This window comes from Balaenoptera musculus, chromosome 7, assembly GCF_009873245.2.
Source record: "Balaenoptera musculus isolate JJ_BM4_2016_0621 chromosome 7, mBalMus1.pri.v3, whole genome shotgun sequence".
NCBI classification, from domain to species: domain Eukaryota; kingdom Metazoa; phylum Chordata; class Mammalia; order Artiodactyla; family Balaenopteridae; genus Balaenoptera; species Balaenoptera musculus.
In genome coordinates this window covers 56,905,811-56,927,210 of record NC_045791.1, presented here as the reverse complement: position 1 = coordinate 56,927,210, position 21,400 = coordinate 56,905,811, and the positions used below count along the sequence as shown (strand labels likewise).

The window sequence follows — 21,400 nt, the reverse complement described above, 5'->3', positions numbered from 1 at the left end:
TTATGAAAGGCCCTCCCCCGGCTGGCGGCGAGCCCCGGCCGCCCAGCCCGGCGCGGGGGGCAGGGAGGGCTCCCCAACATGGCGGGCGCGCGGGAAGCGCAGTCTGCCGAGGGTCCCGATTTACTGTACTGTACTCCGGCGGGCTCGGCTGTGCACTCGCTTCCTCCTCATCCCTGCCCGCGATTCAATACACACAACCGTCCTGATGTATTGGTGGGCACAGGAGGAGCCATTAACCAGAAGACGGGCAGAGGACAATCATAAAATGTGTCTGAATATTTAAACTTCTGTCTGCGCACTTATAAATACACATGTCCACGCGTCTGAGGCGAGCCCTTCCATATATTAAGGACACATGTCTGATTTTATGCATTCTGCTCATTTCCTGTCGCGAGTAAGGCCCCCTCCCATCTATTTTGGGACTCCTGTCTTGGCCCCCTCTTCAAGGCGAGGCCGAGACGTGAAAAGCCCTCGTGAAAAAAACAGCACACGCCGCTTTTTATAGTGGGGAGTGTTTATTGTGGTCTGGAGGGCGGAGGGGGCGCTCGGGGGAGGAGGGGCAGGTGCTGGAGGCCCCAGTGGGGCTGAACAGCACAGGAGAAGTAGAAGGAGCCCAAGATTGGAGGCCAGAGGGGTGAGATCCGAGCAGCCACCCGCCAGCCCCAGGTTGGCCCAGAACCCAGCACCAGACACGCCCTCAGAATTGGGGGTCCAGGAGATCTCTCTCATCCACCATGTCACAAAGAGAGACCGAGGGGGCCTGGGGCTGATCCCGGCCATGCAGAGAGCCAAACTGGAGCCTCCTTTTAGCCCGGGAAGTTACTTATTTTCCTTTTAAAAAATAATGTCCACCCCCCTGCAGCCTGAATCCAGCCTTAGGCTTCCCAATTCTCACAAAATATGATGGCCAAATTGGGAGTGTGTAGGTATGGGGGAGTGGGGAAATGGTAGAACTGCTAAGCCTTACACAGTTTAACCTTCACACATCAGGCACACTACAGAAAATAATAAATTGTTTATATTGGATGTTAGCTTTTAGAAGACCTAATGAAGAATGCTTCTGTGGAGGCACCAAACAGGAGGGAGATTTCGCTACACCTTTTATTATTTCAAATATAGATCAATGAATTACATCAAAACTACAGGCGACAATCAGTATAAATAATACTTTAATCAGTGGCAGCAGAACATTGGTCAATTCTATTAAAAAAGCATCTTGTGTGAACAGACACCATGGGGCTGACAATGTCATCTCCCAACAAAAGGCTGCAATGGACAAAGTGAAATGGGAGTCTGAGGAGCAATGTCCTCACCAAACACTTCACTCCCTCCCAGTCACAACCCCAACATACCACTGAAAAAACTCAAAACAAACACTTCTGGCTCATATTTGGGGGAACAAACTGGAAACAAATACAAGCAAATGGGCACTGAGGCTTTCTACATCTAGGTTTCTCCAGGGTACGTTCCCAGATGGAAACTCATTTCCTTCCCTGCCCTAGGTGACTGGGGGGCCCTGCTTCTTCCCTGCCCCACTCCTGTGGGCCCAAATGGACGCTGTGGTCCGACTGGGACCTCAGGGTTGAGGGCCGCCCTCTGGGCCATCCAGGCTCCATTAACATTTCAAAAGACAATCCCTAGAAGAGGAGAAAGAGAAGTGAGACTTATAAACAAACAAGTTGTTTCTCTGATTAAGTTACTTTCCAAAGTAGTGGGGCTATTTTTAAGAAGGACCTTGGGTTTTCTTCATCAAAACATGCCTCTTGGCTTTCCTCTGGGGCAGGGGTGAAGGCAGTTAAGTAGTTTGGCATTTGGTCTGAAGCTGGGGTGAGTAACCTGCACTTCTGGGAAGGGGGAAATCTATATAATATCTTTGCAATACATATGTAGTTGGATGTTGTGAAAATATATATTACCCCCTCCCAAGGAGAAGGTTCAATGTATTCACAGATTCCGGTTTTAGGAAAGAATCTGAGCAACTTTCCAACTTGCCTAAGGATAGCGGCCCTTTTCAAATCCTACATCCAAAGACTGCTCTCCATGTTGGAGGGGGAAAAAAAGAAGAGAAGGGTAGTTAGAGTCCAAAAGGTTAAGGGTTTAGAGGTCAGTCCTCCTGGCTGAAATACAGCTAATCGAATAGAAAATTTGTCCTCTGGATGAACCTGATTCTGTAATTTAGCCGAACTTCAGTAAAATACCTTTTCAGCTTCTCAACGTGAGGGCATCAGAAAAAAGACGTCTTGACTATGTATGAACTCTGTGCTTTTTGTCATAGAAACAATGATGCGAATAATGCAGGAATATCCATCTTTAATATCCCGACGTGGCGATATTCAAGTATTGCCATGTGCAAGTCTGAGAGCCAGGCTCACCCCAAGGAGGAACAAAGAGCTGTCCCTGGGGTCTAATACAAAAGAGCAAGGCTTGGAAGACACTTTAGAGAAGTGGAATTTCAGCCTAGGGACTCCAGTGAATACCTGCCCTCAGCTCTCAGGAGACACAGAACCAAAGAACACGCCTGTAGAGGAAGTCTTTTTTCCCCCCCTACACTTAAATATATTTTTTAAAGTACCTCTGAAAGCTTCTAAAGTGTTCTCAAGCACTGAAAAAATAGCCCCAATTCTGAATCTCCCTTTCAAGCTCACCCCCTCTCCCTCCTCACTTTTGTGACTTTTCGGTAGCTACAACCAGGGGTTTCTTTTTGGAGCCCGAGGCTTTGCGGTTTAAATTTCTGAAGCCTTGTTTCATTTGAGTCTATGAACTCTGGCCATTACCTTTGACTCTTTCCCTTATCCTTAAGGGTCAACATTTTAGAAAAGTGAGCTTTGAACCCTTCCCAGGCAAAGCATAAGAAAAATGACTAAAGAGCATCTCTCCTGTTGTTTGAGAGTGATTGTTTTTAAACCACTGCTCTCAAGGCAAGGGAGAGGAGAGGGCCTGAAAACTTTCATACTTTCACAAATTCTGCTCGTAATTAATGGGTTGAGGAAAACTTCCACAGATTTGTTTTTTAAAAAAATTAAAACTTAGGGAAAAAACCCTAAGACCAACTTTTGTGGACTTCTAGATTCAATTCATTTTTCTTTCATTTTTTTACAGCAAGACTTCTTCACCTTCCCACTTTCTCTCCAATGCACATTCCCTCTCCCATATAGGCCATACACCAATGCCTATAAAATACTGCTATATGGGCTATTTGGGGACATTTGGAATCCAGTTGGAACAGAAAATTCAGTCATTATCTAATGACCCAGAACACGGAGGTTTTGTTTTCTTTCCCCAGAAGGAAAATGTTGGACCATTTGTTTCTTTCTTTTTTCCCTTTCCTTTAATCACCCAGAACTGGTTGTAAGCACAGTGCTGAAAAAAGCACATGTGGAAATATATTTTCAGGAACTCAACTTTGAGTGGATCCTTTGCTTCCCTCTAGAAGGGTTAAGGGCCCCCTACACACATTTCCGGGGAGTGAGGAGGGGGTGGAGTTCAAAATGCCGGATACAGCCAGAAGTCAGTCCACGCATCTCTTGATTCTGCTCCCTGAAACCCAGCCCCTTTCACCATGGTAAGTTATTTGGCAATAAAATGTCAGTTATTTCTGCAACCTAATTCCCCAACAAATAAATATTTAAGCAAATATAATCTAAACATAAAACAACCCATTTGCACTTCCTTCTTAGACTCATTTCTTTGGGTATTGGGCCACTGGGAGCAAAAAAAAATTTTTTTCACACTGGAAATTATACAGACAACCCAGAAAGTTCAGAAATCCTGGCCCAACCCTCCTGCTTCCACTGAAAGCACCTAGCGCAAGGGTGGCCAACCTTCTGCCTCAACACGCCCACATTATGAAACCACAAAGATCCCTGGAGGGGCGGAGTGGGGGGGAGGATGTCCAAATTCACACTGGGATAAAGCATCCAACCTTCATTTGCAAATTCAAAATCCAACAGCGGAGATTTTCAGGAGTTTAATGACTCGCCAAGGTTTTATGTTCTCAGTAGCTCCTGCCATTTGATAATATACTTAGAGAGAGAATCCCGCCCCCCCGACCCCCATCCCCGCTCCAGGGAGGGGGCTACCCTCGGGCAGGGTGCTAACCTAGTCCGAGGGCGGCCTGCCTGTCCCAGGTCCACCCTACAGTACCTTAGAGCCCAGGGAGGTGACAGCAGGCCCGGCCTGCCCCCGCAGCTTCGGCTCAGCCGGGAGCTCAGGGAGGGATGGGCCCAGGGTCCCCACTTCTATAAGGTCGTCAGGTCCGTGTGGTGGTCCTTGGCCAGCGGCTGCAAATGCTGGCCAGGGGCAGCTGAGGAGGAGCAAGAGGAGGAGGAGGATGAAGACGACGACGACGAGGACCTGCCTTTCGTGTTGGGCAGCTTGTGATCTTTTTTCCACTTCATCCTCCGGTTCTGGAACCAGATCTTGATCTGGCGCTCGGAAAGACACAGGGTGTGAGCGATTTCAATCCGACGGCGCCGCGTCAGATACCTGTTAAAATGAAATTCCTTTTCCAGTTCTAGGACTTGCTGCCGGGTGTAGGCCGTCCGGGACCTCTTGGGCTCCCCGCCGGTGTAGTTGGGGTTCACTGCGAGACAAACAGACCGCACAGTCAGGTCAGCGCCCGGCCTCGGGTTCGGCCACTGCCGCTCACTTCCTGGCGCGCCCCGCGGCCCGGGCCCTCCCCGCGCGCTCCTGGCCCACTCCCTGCCGCCCGCCCTCCCAGGCGCACACGCTCACTCCCACCCACGCCCTCGAACCCACCTGCTCCCCCGAGCTTTCGGGGGGGATCCCCAAACGTGCCCCCATCTCCCCAGCCCACCGCCAGCTCCAGAATTCCCAGGCATTTTGGAAATCCCCTCTTCCACCGCGTTCCCTCCGCTCTGAAAATGGAGTCCTCCCCCACCCCACCCCCATCTCCACCCCCTTTTGCGCCCAGAGCCAAGCAGCCAGCCACATGGTCCCGGCCTGCTCCCTCGGCTATAAAAATTTATGGAGAGAGTAATTGCGGCGCCCATTGAAGCCACACACGCCCCCACCCACTCGCACCCCCTCACGGGGCCCAGGCCGCCGGGCTGGGGTGGAGACTGAGAGGTCCTGGGCCCGTCCGTGCCTTACCGGAATTCACGTGCACCTTCTTCATCCACGGGTAGACCACGGCCGGCTGCTTGAGGGCCGTCCCAGGGGGCGGCTGCTTGGGGCCGCCCGGCTGGCTGCAGGCCCGGGCGCCGGGCAGGGGCGGGGGCGCGGGGCACGGCTCTCCCGGGGCACCGTAGTGGCCGCTGGGGCCGCCGGGTTCTTGCCCGTGACCCCGCGTGGGCAGTGCCGAGCCGGGCCCGGGGCCGCCGCCTCCAAAGGTCTGCTCACCGAAGTCGGGCCGTGGGTAGAGCCCCGGGGGCTGGAAGTCGGCCCCCTGCGCGCCGCCGCCGTAGTAGTCTGCGCCCTGCTCGCCTAGGTAGCCACCCTGCAAATATTCCTCGCACGGAGGAAACTTGGGGTCCACATACTTGGAGTTCACCATATACGAACTCATGGCCATTAATTTCAGAAGGTAGAAAATACTAATTTTTCTCGTGTTGTCTTTTTTTCTCCTTCCATAGGGCCCTCCTACTTGCTGTCAACTGAATAAAGTTGGCGGCCATGTGACCAGGCCAGCCAATAGCGAGGGAGTGAGTTTATCACCGGGTTGGTGAGCATCTCATAATTTTCACAAATTTAACTAAATAACATACGTGTAATCAAGTGACTTGCCATGGCACATTTGAGGGCCCCCGCCAGATGTTAAAGTAGTTCTAATTCCCAGCACTCTCATTCCCCACAGGTAACCCCAGCTTTTGTCTGCCACTGACTTTGCTAACCTCCAGTGCCCTCGCCACTCACCCCGCCTGAAATCAGCCCCCCAAAATGGGCACGGTTCAAGGGGGAATGAATCCTCATATCTGTCAGGGTGCATGGCATCAAAAAGTAGGTGGAAGAGGTGGCTTCTGAGTTGGGCAGAGAACCCCAGGCAGGCAGGACTCCCGCCCGCCCAGCCTGCGGGAGCGGGGACTCTGCCATACAAAGGCCGAATCCCGGCTTTGTCTTCATCAGGGTCACCCAAAAGTTACTACAATCTGGCTGGCCTGAATCAAATTAGGCAATGAGTAACTGCCAAGCTTTCTTCGAGGCCGGGGTGTTTCCAGCCAAATCTTGGCCTTGCTGGTATGGCAAGAAGCCCCCGTGATGCTCTAGCCAGGGCAGCTGAAGAGTAGCCAAGGAAGGTGGTGAGGGCACCCCCAGCTCACCCAAATGCACCCCAAAGGACCCTAAACTCCTCCTTCCCAGCTCACCTTCTTCTCACATGGCAGTAACGGCCAATGAGCCCCTTCGCTGGGCACCCTCCAACTTTATGCCCCTGGAGGGCAGGCCTGGGGCTGGGGCGACCTGGACTTCCACCTTGCTCCCCAGTGCCCCCAAACCTAACCCTTTGGCCCTGCATTCATGCAACCAATTAGGGGTTTACACAGCGGGCCCTGTTTAAAGGTGAGGAGCTTCTCCAGGAAAAGGCTGCTTTATGTCACCAGGCTCAGACGATCTTCCTGGAGTCCCAGGTAGTAAAACAGAAAGAGGCGACTGACCCGCCGGCTGCCTCTGGCCTCCACTTCTAATTCTGGCTATTGCGGAGAAATGTGAAGTTTTTGCATCGACCATATATTCCCCTAGAATCGAATCTGTGACTATGTGGATACCACACAAATTCGGTTCTACAGGGTATATATAGACAACGTTACTACCTCCAGGTTCCACCCAGAGCGAGTACCCAGACCGTTGCCAGCCCCCGCCTCTTCCTCGGAGCCGCCACCAGCCCAGCGCAGCCACCCTGCCTTTCAGAGGTGGTTCAGGTAGCCTGAAGCGCTTGGTGGCAATTTGTAGCAACGAGTTCCCCATCCTTGTACCAGGGCCGGGGTTACCAAGCAGCCAAGGAGTCAGGACAGTCTTCTTGAGAAAGAAAGAAACGAAGAAAAATAATCCATCCCAGAAATGGCGGCTTTATTACCCCCTCTCCGGATCCACATAACCCCCACTCCCTTAGCAAGTGGTATTTTCCAGAAAGGAGCAAATGCCCTCAATGGCAGAAGAAAAAGAGGCAAGAGGGAATATCCTCTGCTCATTCTTCTGCCCACTGTCTGGGCAAGCCAGGTTGGCTGACAAAGCTATTTCTCCAAGAAGTCGCGCATTTACCTTCCAGGGCCCTGAGCCCGGCTGGCCTCTCCGTCCGGCTGCTGCTGCAGACCCCGAGGCAGGCGCTGCTTGCAGGCACCGAGCTGCCCTGGGCTGGGGCCAGCGCACTAATGGTGAAGGGCAGGGCAAGGGGTCATTCGAAATCATTTACAAACATATCACAAAGTTTCATTATTTTTGCTTTGCCGACAGCAGCACACAAGAGTACAAAAGTTCACGAGTAGTGCCCGCCCCAGCGCAGTCCAGGGCTCACCCCTCGGTTCAGGGCACCAAGAGCACTCAGGGCCCGGATGGATTTCAGGGGCAGAGGGATGCCCGGGCTCGGGTGGGGCTTTTGGATCCCTGACTGTAGGCTAGAGGTGTTTAAATTTTTTTTTGATTGTTTTGATTTTATCCTCATGATTCAAAAATTATTTTCAAGCCTCAACCTGGGCCTGGTGCGGTGGAGCCCCCCTCTGCCTGGCAAAGTTGGCTGGCTTCTCCTACTCTGCACTGTGCACGCTCCCCGCACACTCCCCCACCGCCATCCTCTGGTTCCAGTGCTTTGGCTATTTTGTAGGGATATCCTGGGTGCCAATTCTAACAAGAGCTCTGAGGCTGCCCCACACCCAGCTCCCTTGTCCCAGGGGGGCTCCCCCCAACTTCCTCTAATGCCAAGAGCTCCCACACACCTGCCTTCCTGGGGACCTTGGGCCTAGGCTTTATCCAGACAAATTGGGGGAGCCTGCTGGGACGGGTGGGGAGCCGGGTGAGGGTACACATTTTCATATTTGTTAGACGCTGTGACCTGCATTTCACCTTATTGCTCAACTTGTTCAGACAGGTCAAAGCCAATGAGTTATTGATGAACAAAAGCGTTAAATATTCACCTCCCGCTCAACTGCCCATACAAATGCTTTTGATGTCTCCGGCTTTTTGTGCTGTGTTCAGCTACAGGGTGCTGATCGTGGGTTTGCAGGCAAGGAGCATCCACAGAGATAAGCACCCAGAGCCAGGGCAGCCTCAGGAAGAGGGCAAGACCAGGAGTTCCTGGGGACACCGGATTTTCCAGCCTGGAGCCCTGAGCCCTGTTTCACTTGAGACAGCCTGATTCCTAGAGGTGAACTATGTACTGGGCGGAATCTCCACTCCTGGGGGGTGGACACAGCCCCCCAGGGAGTCGATTAGGCTGCCCAGCCTGGAGGGCAGAAACCTGGCCCAGAGCCAAGCCTTAGCTTCCCGGACCCTAGAGAGAGGATGTCTCACCAGGGAGGGAGGGTCCCTGGTTCCTAACATCTTCGCACATTCCATCTCCTATGAAAATAAAATCATCTCCGTTTTGCATGAGGGAGGGGCCACTGGTCTTTCCTTGATTCTCTCCCCACTACCATCATCTTAATGAGAGAGCCTTCCTGGAGATTTCACAGTCTTCCTCAGAAATGTACCTGTCTTCGGCGGCATATGCAACTCAGAAAGATCCAAACTTCCAAGCCCAAGACCCCAAGAATCTCTGCCCCCCCCGCACCCCTCCCCCGGCCACGTCTGCCTGCAACGCTAGCGGCTCTGGCGCAGAAATCCTCAAATTGCAGTTACAGAGAAGCAGAGGTGAACTAGAAGGGCCGTATCCCTCCCTCCTCGCTCGGCCGGAGTTCCCCAACCCAGGGCCCAAACCGCCGCGGCTGGGGCTGGGGCCTAGGGAGGGGGGGAGGAGGGACTTCCACGTAAAGCTCAGAATTCGCAGCCCTTCCCGGAACGCGGCCAACCCCACACACCCGCAGCCACAGAGGGTTGCGGTTTTTTGTTTGTTTGTTTGTTTTCTTTCTTTTTATAAAAAACTAGAGAAGGTTGGGCCAGGCTGGACCGGGTTGAGCTGGGCTGGGCGGCAAAGGGGGATCGCGTTGCTTGGGTGTTCAGCAGGTTGATTCGAGCAGAAAGCGATTCTCGCCGCGACTTGTTAATAGGGCGGGCTGCTAATTAGCTGCAAGCTCTTCACAGACGCGTTCGCTGCGGCGGAGCTGCACCTGTGCGAGCTGGGGAGGCCTGGGAAGGCCGGGAAGGTCCAGGGAGGCCCAAGGAGACAAGGGCCTCAGCCCAAGAGGCCGCAGCCCGTTCCCTTACTTAGGTGACTGTAAACCAGGCCCCAGAAAATCTTTCCAGGAGTCCAACTTAGATCCTCCACCTCCAACTCGAGCTCCCCTCTCACAGCCAGGCCTGGGGAGGCAGGGCTGCTCTTCCACCCGCCCACTCCCCTGGCGCGGCCCTTCGCCCCTACCACCCCAGTTATCAATACCGCCCCTTCGCGATTCGGAAGAAACGGGAAGGTACTTACAGCGGCGGTTTCTCACGGTCCCGAACCTGTTGCAATGAAAACGGGGGTCACTTAAATTCCACAGGGTAATAAAGATAGATGATACACAGAAAAATGACAAGGCCCAGACACCCCGCCAATACCCAGACCTCCCTCCTGCTTCGGGTGCCCGCCCCCAGGAACTGCGCCAAGTTCTCCGCGCGCGGAGCGGGAGACTGCAATGCTCAAGGGCAGACCCACGAGGTAGGAGAGTATGGCCCCCATCACCTCCCTCACTCTATGCACCCCTTGAGCAAAACCTTACTTTTTGCTTGGCCCGACTCAGGCTGTCTGTAACAGGGTTTCCCCGGTGGGAAAACGGGAAGCGAGGAGAAAACGGGCCTTTGTGTGTTTTCTTCTGCACAATCGGCGGGGTGGGCGCAGGTCCACTGGGGAGGGGGTTAGCCGCTGCATCTGTCCCCTGCCCCAGCTCCCCGTCTGTCTCGCGCTAGGAGCAATTCAGACCCCTTTTCCAATTTCAGATTGGTTTCAAATTCCCCAGCCCCAACCAGCGCTCCCCTAAAACTGTCTTTTCCTTCCCAAAGAAGGACCAGGCAAGGCTGGGTCTTGCCTTCCTACTTCTGCTCTAATTCAAAACAAAGAGCAATTTCCAAGGGAAATGAGGACCCAAATGATAACCAAGGAAGAGGAAAACCGATGGGTTTAAAGGTAAATGGCAATGCTTTAGACTGTTATCCAGCTCTATGGATATGACATCATTTCCTCAGCATTTTTGCTGGAGGACCCACAAAGCAATCTTACAAAGCAGTGATCCTCACAGGGGCTGGTGTCCAGCTTTAAGTTTTCAGTCTCCTCTAGTTTTATTCTGGGATGGCAGTCTTCTCTGAGAAACCACAAAGGCAGAGCCATCTCCATCCTTATCCTTTCTCTCTGTCCACCTAGACTACCCGTTTTATTCCACTTCAGAAGCAGATGCCCCATTATGAGGAGGAGAGAGACAGAAAGTCCCTCTTGTGAGGTGGGAGCCCTCAATTCCTAACTTTCTATGTCTAGAAGGGAGAGGAGAAAACCAGGATTCCCATTCTATTTCTTGATTTAGGTTTAAGCTAAAATTAAAATTAACTTCCAGGGGACTTCTCCCCACACCAGGTGGAAAAGATGGGGCAGAGAAATCCCCCACCCCTGGAGTTGTCCTGGAAAAAGTAGTAAGTGACTTACTGGTTTTCTCTCCTAGTGGGCAGGGGAGCTGGGAGCAGACCTGTCTCCTGAGCCCGGCGCTAGCTGGAGCCTCTCACTTTTCTATTGCTGCTTCAGGAACCAAGCATCTGCACTTGTATGCTCTTAACCTAATTTATGGTGGGAATTATATTTTGGCTTGTCAACTCTCAAGCCATAAAACAAAGTTTATTGGGATCACGTGCTCGTAAATAGCCACTCAGGTTCCACCTCTGGCAGAACCATAAATAACCTTCCGCTTTAAACTTTTATTCACTAAATAAAGGTTCACTGCAACTGTTCCCTCACATTTAAATAGTTCCAAATATCTAGGATGCAAGGGGGGAGTCATATTCATATCAATACCCCAGGCTTTTCAAATAGCATCTTTTCAGGGATGTCTATTGAGACTGGGAGATAGTGTTATTTGGAAAAGGCTGGTTGATGGGCATGTCTTATGATTCTTTGGCTGCATCCGCTGTGAGTACCATCAACTCCTTTATTTCAATCATTTTTTAGCTTTGGATGTGGTAAATAAAGAGGAAAGCCAAAGGCCGCTTCTTACTTGCTTACACCAGAAGTTATCTGAGATTTTGTTTTAGCTTCAATAAGTAAAGGGTGGTTGGGGAGACGCTGGGTGGGCTTGGGGGTGGGGGGGTAGCTGGAGTTAACACTTGGCTCTGTATTGTTGCGAATGAGCTCAGCAAAAGTTGAAGGTAGCCACATGCCTAGAGGTTTCTATAATTTGCTTAGATCTGGAAGGGAAGCCTTTGCAAGTGACCAAACTGCTTAAAACAGCAAGACTTGGGGTTTGGTAAAGTGAGAAAGTGGAGAATAGCCCCATCGGCATCTTTGGCGACTGAAGCTCTAAAGAAGGTTATAAAACAATAAAACAGCCCTGGTGTGAAGGGGACAGGGTGTGAGGAAGTACGTGAGGCTCTCAAGGAACCCAAATCCAGGAAGTCAGATGTCCCCAGTCCCATAGTGTCCCAACCACAGGGCTTGGGGGTCCAAATCTGGGTGGGATCCTCTCTCCCCGCCCCCTTACCCTTCCACCACCACCAGAGGGAGAGCCTAAGAGAGGGAGAGGCAGCGGGCTCTCCTGCTGCGAAAGTCAAGAGAAGGAGCTTGGGCCCAGCGCTGATCCATGGAGTAGAATGTGCCACTCTATGCCTGGGGTAGGTGGGGGTGGGGAAGACGCCCCCAGCTCCCACCAAGGGGAGTGAGTGAAAAGAGAATTGACACCCAACATCCTTCCATAGCCTGCCAGAGTTGCTACCAAACAGTGTGAAAACATATGATTTTGACTATTCCGATTAAAAGAATGGGTGTTCTGTGTAGCTTTGTAGAGCACATATACGTATATGATTTCTAAATCAAATTCAGTGGTAAAAGTTCTCATCAGCAAACCCATCAAGCCCACGAAAGAGACTCCTTTCCACAAAAATCTCTTTGCGTCCTAATTTCCACCCATTCTCCGTGCATTTCTAAAGCCATTTCTTGATTTCACTTTCACTGGCTAGAAGGCAGGAGGCTATTAGATGTATGGCATCTATTTCTTCCCTCCCCCCCCCCCATTAGCCACTTAGGAGTACCTTTCTCTTTTACAGTTGGTAGAATCTGTTTTTAAAATATGAGTAAAGATCAATCCTTTAAAAAAGTGTTTTCTGACTCTATTAGCACTAAGTGAGCAGCTTCAAAACAAGCCTCCGTTAATCCACTGTAAAAAATAACATAAGTTTGAGGGGTTGGGAAAAGCCTTCTTTATTTTTCCTTAAGTTAATAAAAGAGAATGAATCAAAGGACCTATGACATTCTAGGCAATTGTTATGAGCTTTTTATGGGGGAGGGGCCATGTAAAGAGAAGACCAGGCTGAGGAGATGGTGTTTGAAACAATGTTTGACACCTACGCAGGGCTCAGTAGATATTTTTTGAATGAATGGTGACAAAGAATGGTAACTGGGACTTGCCTGCAGTATTCACTATGGCTTTCGTAAGAAGAATAAAATTATATAGCCTACTCTGTACATTTAGATAATAACAGCAAAGTAACTAGCTATGCGTAGGGGAAAAGGAGAAAAGAAAGGAAGACACTGAGGCAGACAACTTCAATTACTTTCTAGTCTTAGGACAGCCAGGTGACATGATTAAAGGAGAGAGTGTCTACCTTCCTCCAATCTTCCTTGGCCCCTGCCCTCAATGCTGGGCTTCTGTAGATGAATGACAGAGTGCAGATGGGGAAGAGCAAACTCTGTCTAGTAAGAAGGCTAAGCACCAGGGAGAACAGCAGACTACTTCGGGCCAATTTGTTGGGGTTTTTCCAAGGACTTTCAATGGTGGTGATAACAGTCCTGAAGAAGAGGTCGGGGAGAAGAGGTGGGGTGGGGGCCTTCTTAAAAACCTATAAGGAATTTGGTTTCTGGGTAAATTGAGACTCTGGACACTGTCCTTCCCCACTGGGCTGGAAAAAGCCAGTCCTGGGAATTCCTGCTCAGACACCTTCCATGAGCTAGGGTTCCCTGAAGGAACTCAGATGCCAGAGCTGCTCCCAGGAAGGAAGAGAGACTGAAGGGGCCCCAAGAGGCATCAGCTGCACTCCAAATGTATTGAGGTCCACTCTCTGCCCACCCTAAGGGCCCTTGCTATGTGGCCCAGGAAAGAATATCCTGACCTTGATTTTCACGAGGCCTCTTGCCCAGAAGTGGTACTGAACTCTTCCCTTAAACTGTCTGCACAACCAGGATAGGTGGGGATGGGACTTTGGATGAACCCCCTAGGCTGGGGGCAGATAAAGAAAGACTGCCAGGCGTGGCACTTAGGGACACAGGCTGGCGGTAGAGCCAGAAAAGGGCTGAACAGGGAGTCCCAAGCAGGAGAGAAATATAATTCCATATTCCTGACATTATATCCCATCACTGAAAGAGGACCACTTCTCCTGCTACTCCCACCCCTCCCCCCTAAATGGAGTCTGCTCATTGGAGCTCTGCCTTGGTGTCCTCTGGGAAGGAGAGGTGACCCCAGAGGGAACGACTCTAACATTGAGATGTGGCATCCAAAAGAACAGCCTCTGGGGCAGGCTCTCTGATGGCAGGGCAAGAGGTTGGAAAAGGCTCCAGCAGTCCCAAGAAAAGCAGGATCTGGGGGGTCACCTAAGTCCTTTGAGAACAAAGAATAGAGGTTAGATGGCACAGGAGATGGGGGTGGCTGGGTGGCTACAGCACTGCCCGGTTTCATGGGCCAAACTCTGCCCGACATGGTTGATAGCAGAAGAGACTAGGTGGGTTTGGACAGAAAATCTGACCCAGGTGGACTCCTGGTTAAGCCAAGAGAAGCAGCTTGACCAAGGGCTGCGGAGGCCCTCTTAGGAAAAGTCTATATTCAGAAGTCATGGAGGCCAGGGCTAAGGCATAGAACCTGGTTGCGGGGTGTGTGTGTGTGTGTGTGTGTGCGCGCGCATATGTGTGGGTTATAGCCTGAAATAGTATACATATAATTCTTTTTAAAAGATATAAATCTAAAAAATGGGAAGGGCTGATGGAGATTTGGGGGGCATAGGCCTCTTTAAGACACACCTTGACATCACTGTGGCCCAAGTTTGGAGCTGTGGCTCAGCCACGGTCCTGGAGCCCAGATCTTGGAACACAAGCAGATTAAGGGGGAGTCGGGCACTCCTTGCCTCCTTTGCTGTTGCTCACTGGCCTTTTACTTTCCCACCATGTCCCAGCTTTCAAGAGACTGAAAAGAGGGTACTTGCCCTGGGGCTGTAAAAGAGGATGCTTGGCCTAGTGGGTGCGACTGATGGGTGGTGGTGGAGAAGGTGACTCCAGAAGGTGGAAAGTAGGGCCTGCTCTGTGGTAAGGCCTGAGCCTTCTGTAGGAGTCACAGATGTGCCCGTGTGGGTGTGAAGCCTCCCCTACCTGACACCTGCCCACTGAGGAGCTAGGGGCACTTTCCTCCTAGGTTTGGCCCTGAAGTCTACCTGTAGGCAGGGGCCAGACACTGAGACCCAAGGGAGCGGGGCCTATGAGGCCCACTACAGCAAAAGGAAAAGTCCCAGATCCATGTTCTCCTGTGACCAAACCTCGTCCTGTCTTCTCTGTACAATTCAAGGATTAGGTGAGTGAACCAGTCTCTTTCAGCTCTAAAAGTCTAGGCCTGATTACTGAACAGAAAAAGGATACTGATGATAAGGAACTCCTATTGAATGCTTGTTATTCAATATGTGGTCGAAACAGGTATTGAATGTTTGGCTTGTGCCAAAAAAAACTGTTTTAAGTGCTTAATCAGTGAGTTAATGTATGTAAAGTAGTTAGAGTAGTGCTGGGCATATAGTAGTGCTACATAAGTAAAAATCCTCATAACAACATTTGAAGGTACTCTTATTATCCCTACTTTCTAAATGAGGAAACAAGCCCAGAGAGTTTGCCCTACTTGCCTAAAGTCACACAGCAGGTAAGTGATAAGTATGTGAAAGAAGGCAGGTCTGTACCCAGAACCTACTCGCCTCTTTGAAAAAATCTCCAAGTTAGCAAGGGACCAATGTCTCCTTCCCTATATGGGAGCAACTAGTCAGCTTATGGGGTAGTGACATTAGAAAACCTAATTAAGGAGGGAGCCCCCAAACCTAGGGGAATGGCTATTGCTGAATGGTAGAGAGAACTTGGCCTCTGGAGACCAAAGAACCATAGAAGAAGCAGGAGAGACCCTTGACCAGTACTCAAACATAAGCGTACATCCTAATTGCCATGGTGGAGAGTGTTTACAAACTGCAGGTTCTGGACATTCTGATTCAGTTAAGTATGGCATGAAACACAGGAACCTGCATTATAAACAAGAGGTTTGAATGCAGGCCTTCATTAAGAATCACTGCCCTAAAGTAGGGAAAAGAGGGAGGCAAAAGACTGTGCTGCCAGTAGGCAACGAGGGACAGTGGGGTTGGATCCTAGCCAGTCGTTGAAGTTGGGTGTCACAGCTCATGCAATACGCCATGGAGCCCACCAAAGGCCTGAAATGGGCACAATAGGGAAAGAAGAGTGTATGGGTGGTGTGGAAAAGGGGAGACAAGAGCATCTGCGTTGTTCTCAAGCCGCACAGTCAGTGGGATTCACCCTGGATCTCAGAGCCTCGAGGGAGGCCCGAGGGAGTCCCAGGACGCAGGCCTTGTTCTAGGTGAGCCAGGGCGAGGCCTGTCAGCTTGAGGGAGGAGGGGCTGAACGCTCGGCTTTTCAAGGCTGCCGGTTCTAGGTACCAGGAATTACGGGAAAGGAAAGTGGCAAGAACAGCAGCCCAAATTAGGGTGCTGGTTGGGATTGGGCGCAGCTTGCCCCACCACCGGACCCTAACTCTTCCTGCTCTTAGGAGCCCAGCGCGCGAAATCGCGCCCCCTCCGGGAAGGCAGAGGAACTGAGGTGGCCCGCCACCCCCGAACCTGCCTTCTGGCTCCCGGGACTCTGGGCTGCCTCTGCTCGGGAAGCCGCCCCTGGGTGTAGGCGCAGCACAGCCAACTCTGCTCGCAGGCGGAAAACACTTGGCGGAGGCGGGGGCGGGGGCGGGGGCGGAGGGGCGGGGTCACGTGTCCTCCCCTCCCCAAGCCCGCTGGCGCCCGGGACCTCTCCCGCGCCTCCGTAGCCCACAGGACGCTTGTCCTACAGCGCCTCCTCCTGGACAAGGCCCCAGACAGCAGAGCAGGGGGACTGCGCCAGCCCCGGAAACCCGAGGCCCGGGCTTCTTCGCGCGGGCGGAGGTCTTCCCGCGCCAGAGGCTGCGAGCTGGTCCTCCGGTCCCGTGGGGCGGTCAGAAGGAGTTGAGAGGGCTCTGAGGCCGCCTCCCTCCGCAGCACTGACAACAAGCTCGCGGCCCAGGAGCGTGCATCCTCCATTAATTAGGCGAGCCCAGGCGGAAAAGCCCTCCAGTTTGTCCGTTTATTTATTTATTGTTTGACCGCTGTCTGCTGAGCCAGTGGTCCCCACAGAGCCCTCGAACGTGCTGCGCTGGCGTAACAAGATCTGGGAATGGTCCGGCTGAAGGATTGGCCTGAAGTTTGGCGGTTTGAACAGGCGCCAAGAGGAAAGGCCTTTTCCCAAAGCAGAAGCACCAGGCTGAAGAAAATCTATACACTTACCCAAGGATCAGATATATATACACACACACACACATATATTATATCTTCTTTTAAGGTGTTAAAAAATATATGTGTGTGTGCTTATTTTAACACCTTGAAAGAAGATTTGGTTTCCTTTTGGCCACTAGCTCGCATTTGCAGACTGTTTCTAAAGTACAGATTTAAATTGGGGTGGGGTGGTGAGTCAAGATGATTGAAAATAACGTAGTCAAGGGCAAGATGTTTGACTATATTTAGAATGAAGGCTGGAATAAAGGAAAGATGAGTGGCGAATCCTGAGGGAGGAGTTGGAGAGATCGGGTTATATCTTCCTGCTCTGAGTCCACTCGCCCCCTCCCCCCTTCCGTGCTTTGCTGGTTGGATCCCCAGACTGGGCTATTTCATTGCACATGCGCCGGACGCTAGGCAAGCGGGCAAGGCAGGCGCTGCGGGGCACTGAGCTGTGCGGTAGCTGTGCGCAGTGCTGGGCGGTGTGAGGCACCGCGCACTGCTTCTGCGCCTACCTGCAGAAGCGCTTGGACGCCCCATCTTAGAGAGGCAGGAAGCATACTTTTTCAGGAAAACCTGTGTTAAAAACCTCAAACGTCCTTTCTGATCTGCAAGCCCTGTTGCGCCAAACCAACAAAATCGCCATGTTGCCGGTGAACCCTCTCAAGGTTTTCGTTTGGATCAGCAGTTTCACATCTAGTGCACGCCTTCTCCCAAGTCGTTAATCAAGGCGGGGTGGGGGGAAACCACCTTACGTTCAGCGAGCACAACTTCTCCCTCAGTCTGCACAACTATTAAGTCTAAGGGACCAGTTCCTGGAAAGAGGGTATCTATTCACACCAATTCCGGAAAAGTGGCCCTAAATTGGACTTAAATCGGAATTCCGAGTTCTTGGTGGCTTCTCCCCAGCTTCCGGTGCCCCCGCGTGCCCTGCCCGGCGGCCGCACTGCGGCAAGGCCGTAAATACCTCTAACAGCTGCCTGCCAGTCCAGAGTGAAATACTGTCTTTGTTCCTTCCCCTGCTTCTCGAGCTCGGAAAACAGAATTCTGGCGAAATATATTTATTTGGAGGAGCATCTGACAGGAAAATACGTTTGGTTTTCAGCCCTGGTGCTTGACCACATTTATAACAACGAGCATTTTTCTGGTCCTCCCGGAGAGCGCAAGCCCAGCTCACTGCCTGACCTTAGACACTAAGGCCCGGACGTGCCACCGGCTCCCTGATCTACAAAGGGATAGAGGTTCGGCCCAAGAACGCTAACAGTTACTCCCCCACTTGTGAGGTCCTAGGGTCCAAGTGTTTTTTTTTAAATTTCGTTTAATTTTTTAAAAATTGGGTTAACCGGGACAGTGGGGGCATTTCTGGCAGTGGCAAAAGCGTTAACTAGTCTCCTCTTGGACTAAATGGCCTGCGTTCAAATGTGATTTGCAGATTATTTATTCCCTTAGATGCAATTGACCATTTAAGCTCTTAATGCTACTACGGGACTTACAAAGAGCCCCCTAGTCCTCCATACATGCCCATGACGTCACCCTCTGCTGCGTAATCGGACCTGCAGCCCGCCCAGGTTCTCAGTCACTTGGGCGCGCTCAGCCATCGAACCCAGGGAAAGGCGACTGAAGCTCTGAACACAAGGGCTTGGCCATCATGGCCACAACTCATCCCCACCCCCACCGAGCTTTCAGGCAACCTAGGGGCTCCTTAGGCTCTGGAGTTGCCAGGGGAGGGCCTTGTGAGCCCCTGACCAGGGCCCTGCTTTTCAGTAGGTAATGCTCTAAACCAATATGAAAGAATGATCTCAGCAGTACCGTAATAGAGAAATATTTACAAAATACAGACGTTCCAGATTTAAAAATCACTCAGAGTTTCTAATTTGTTAGTGATCATAGTGATCCACGACAATTCTGCTAGACGTCAACTGGCCACTAATCGTGGCCCTCCATTTTGAAACTCTCATGATTCCGTCGTTAATTACTAAAAATACCTTTCTACAAAGATGTCATTTATTGTTCAGAAATGCTTTTACGGCCAACACGGTTACACTGGAATATTTGGGAGAACATTAAAATGTTAGGGTTTTCCTCTGGGTGCTTGAAAAAACGATACTCCGCCGCGCGCAGGTCAACCTCATGCGCAATGCGGCAGATTGTCCCAAAGGTTTTAATATTTCACAACGTGTCCACGAGAGAATAGGCAATAGGATTTGAGAACTGCATCCTCAAGTGCCGTTCAAAATCCGTGGGAAAAAATAGCATTTTTTTCTGCAAATAATTTTCTTTCGACTCATAGATATGTTGGTCCAGTAATTTTGAAGTAGAGTTGGAAATGTTGCTATATAATATTCATTCGTAGGCAACACACACACACACACACCACGACAGTACACTTAGAGAGCAAAATATCTACTCTTTTCCCACTCCGGCAAATAAGAAACACACGCGATGTCTGAACTTAGACATGCTTCGAATTTCTGAAATGTCTCTTGGTTTTTCCCCAAGACCTGCACCAGATTTTGTGATACTACTACCTCTCAAAACATGCATCCATTTTGTGGCATAGAATAATCCAAATTCACCTGACAGATTATTAGATGTGTGAGGAACCTTTCTTGAATTGTTACAAAAATTATCTAAGAACTAGAGAAGCAGTTAACATTTAAAATTCCATCTCATATACAAGGCCCAATAAACCATAAACCCTAGAAATTAGCATCACTCATCAAAGCCTAGATTAACAAACCAAGCACATCCTGGATACACAGAATCCACCCCACCCCCAACCTCCAACCCTCAAAACACACCTGTTAGCCTCCCAGGTACCTCTGACCACAGACAAACCGCAAAACACTGCTCTATGCTACAGAGTGCCTTTAGTGACCCCCAGCAAAGCTGACACATCCAGGAACCATCTGCACACTCTTCCCAGGGTGGGGATCGAGGGGCTCTCCATCTATGCCGCTATCCACCTCCCATAATCTCCAGAGGAAATAGGGCTTCCCTTCGACTTCTGAGCTCAGCCGGACCCCACCCGGGGCCCCAGGGGACGCCCGCTCCGAGATGGAGTGATCTGGGGCAGGGGGCGCAGACAGCCACTCCCAGGTCCCGGGGAAGGGGAGGGGGTCGGGCAGGGATCTCCGAGCTGCCCAAACGGGTGGGCGCCTCGAGCTTCTCGGTGGCAGCGCTGGGGGCGCGGGGAGGGGACGGCTCTTACCGGAGGTGCCGAGCTGGAGGCGGCGGTCGGCCGGGGCGGCTGCTGTAATCCACTAGGCGCTGCCGGGCTACGCGCTCTCTGCGCGGCAGGGACCCGCTCATGTTAGAGAAGGAGCCGCGTCGGAACCGCGCGGCTCGGTCACCCAGAGCAGGCCGGCTGCTCCCGGCGGGCGGTGTCGGCGCCGGCCGGGGCCTCGGCGCCCCGGATTCCTTCCGGGCTCTCCCGCCCGCCGGGTTCCCCACCGGCTCCGGGGGCGGCAGCGGCGCGGCCGGGGCGAAGGGGCGGCGGGGCCAAGTTGGGCGCCGGGCGGGAGCCGAGACCGCCGCGGACCCCGCAATCCCGCAGCCGGCGACTGGAGCCCACCTCTGCGGAGACAAAGGTTAGAAAAAGAGGGGGTGAGGCTCTAGGAAGGCAGAATGCGGGGGGAAATTCGCCTGGGAAATCAGGAAAAAGGCCGTGAAGGCGAGCGGAGCCTGCACATGACCAGCCGCAGCCAATGACGACCGCAAATAGGTCATAAAAAGGTCTATTACCAAGTTGTAAATTTTCTTCAAACAAAAAGGAATTTACTGCAATTCCTTGCGGATTTTGCACATACAGCTCGCAAGCGCCATGTTTTTTCCTCTCTTTCTCTCTCCTCTTCCCTCTTCTCTGTTTTTCTCCTCTTCTTCCTCCCCCTCCTCCTCCTCCTCCTCTTCCTTCCTCCCTCCCTCCCTCCTCTCTTTCTTCCTCTATGTCCCTCTCCACTGCTCTCTCTGCCTTTCTTGCCTTCACGATTCCTTTTTCTAGGAATTCTTTTCCTTTTATTTTTTCTTTTGGTGGTTTGGCTAGAAACTTCTCATTGGGCGCTGTGCTACAGGGAGAATGAGTGCGGTGTACTGCCCCCCGCGCTCGCCTGGGGAGGTGATCCTGGCAGCCACCCCTCCAACTCTCCCCTCACTTGGCTTCCCCTCCCCTTACCTCACCAAAAGGCCGCTCTGAAAGAGCAGACAAGCACTTTCGGTTTTTGCCCCTCTCATCTCCAGGCAAGCCAGCCTGTCTGACCTTGCGCAGAAAACGTGGGCTCTGCAGGCCAAGAAAATGTGCTCTCCCCCCACCAACCCTCTCCTACATAAGTTGGGGTCCCTCCCATTTCTTCCAGTTTCTGCGGTAGGAGAATTGCCAACCAGCTCAAAGGCTGGAAATGGTTTTATGTACTTGTCAACTTCTCCACAATAATAGTTTGAACTCCCAATGCCTATCCTTTTCCTCAGCAGAAACATCCTCCTGAACAGTCCTGGGTTAGAGGAGAGGCAATCTTTTTGGATTCCCTCTGAAACCCCTTGTTTAAGTCTCCCCTAAGTGCAATTCTCATTCCTATGG

The 21,400-nt window shown here is 51.7% G+C and overlaps 1 protein-coding gene across 2 annotated transcripts; it reads right to left on the bottom strand.

The window, feature by feature from the left end:
- Nucleotides 1–1,076: 1,076 nt before the first annotated feature.
- On the bottom strand, nt 1,077–20,465 carry HOXD4 (homeobox D4). Of its 2 annotated transcripts, XM_036857981.1 has the most exons (5): nt 20,039–20,465; nt 9,524–9,549; nt 7,216–7,322; nt 5,113–5,458; nt 1,077–4,582 (listed from the first exon to the last, which is right to left on the bottom strand). In XM_036857981.1, the coding sequence occupies exons 1-5, from the start codon at nt 20,137–20,139 to the stop codon at nt 4,239–4,241; spliced, it is 924 nt and encodes a 307-aa protein (XP_036713876.1). In that variant the 5' UTR covers nt 20,140–20,465; the 3' UTR covers nt 1,077–4,238. The 2 variants fall into 2 exon arrangements, with proteins under 2 accessions (XP_036713876.1, XP_036713877.1); XM_036857982.1 differs by lacking the exons at nt 7,216–7,322; nt 9,524–9,549; nt 20,039–20,465 and having other exon boundaries at nt 5,113–6,668.
- Between the last annotated feature and the right edge of the window lie 935 nt (nt 20,466–21,400).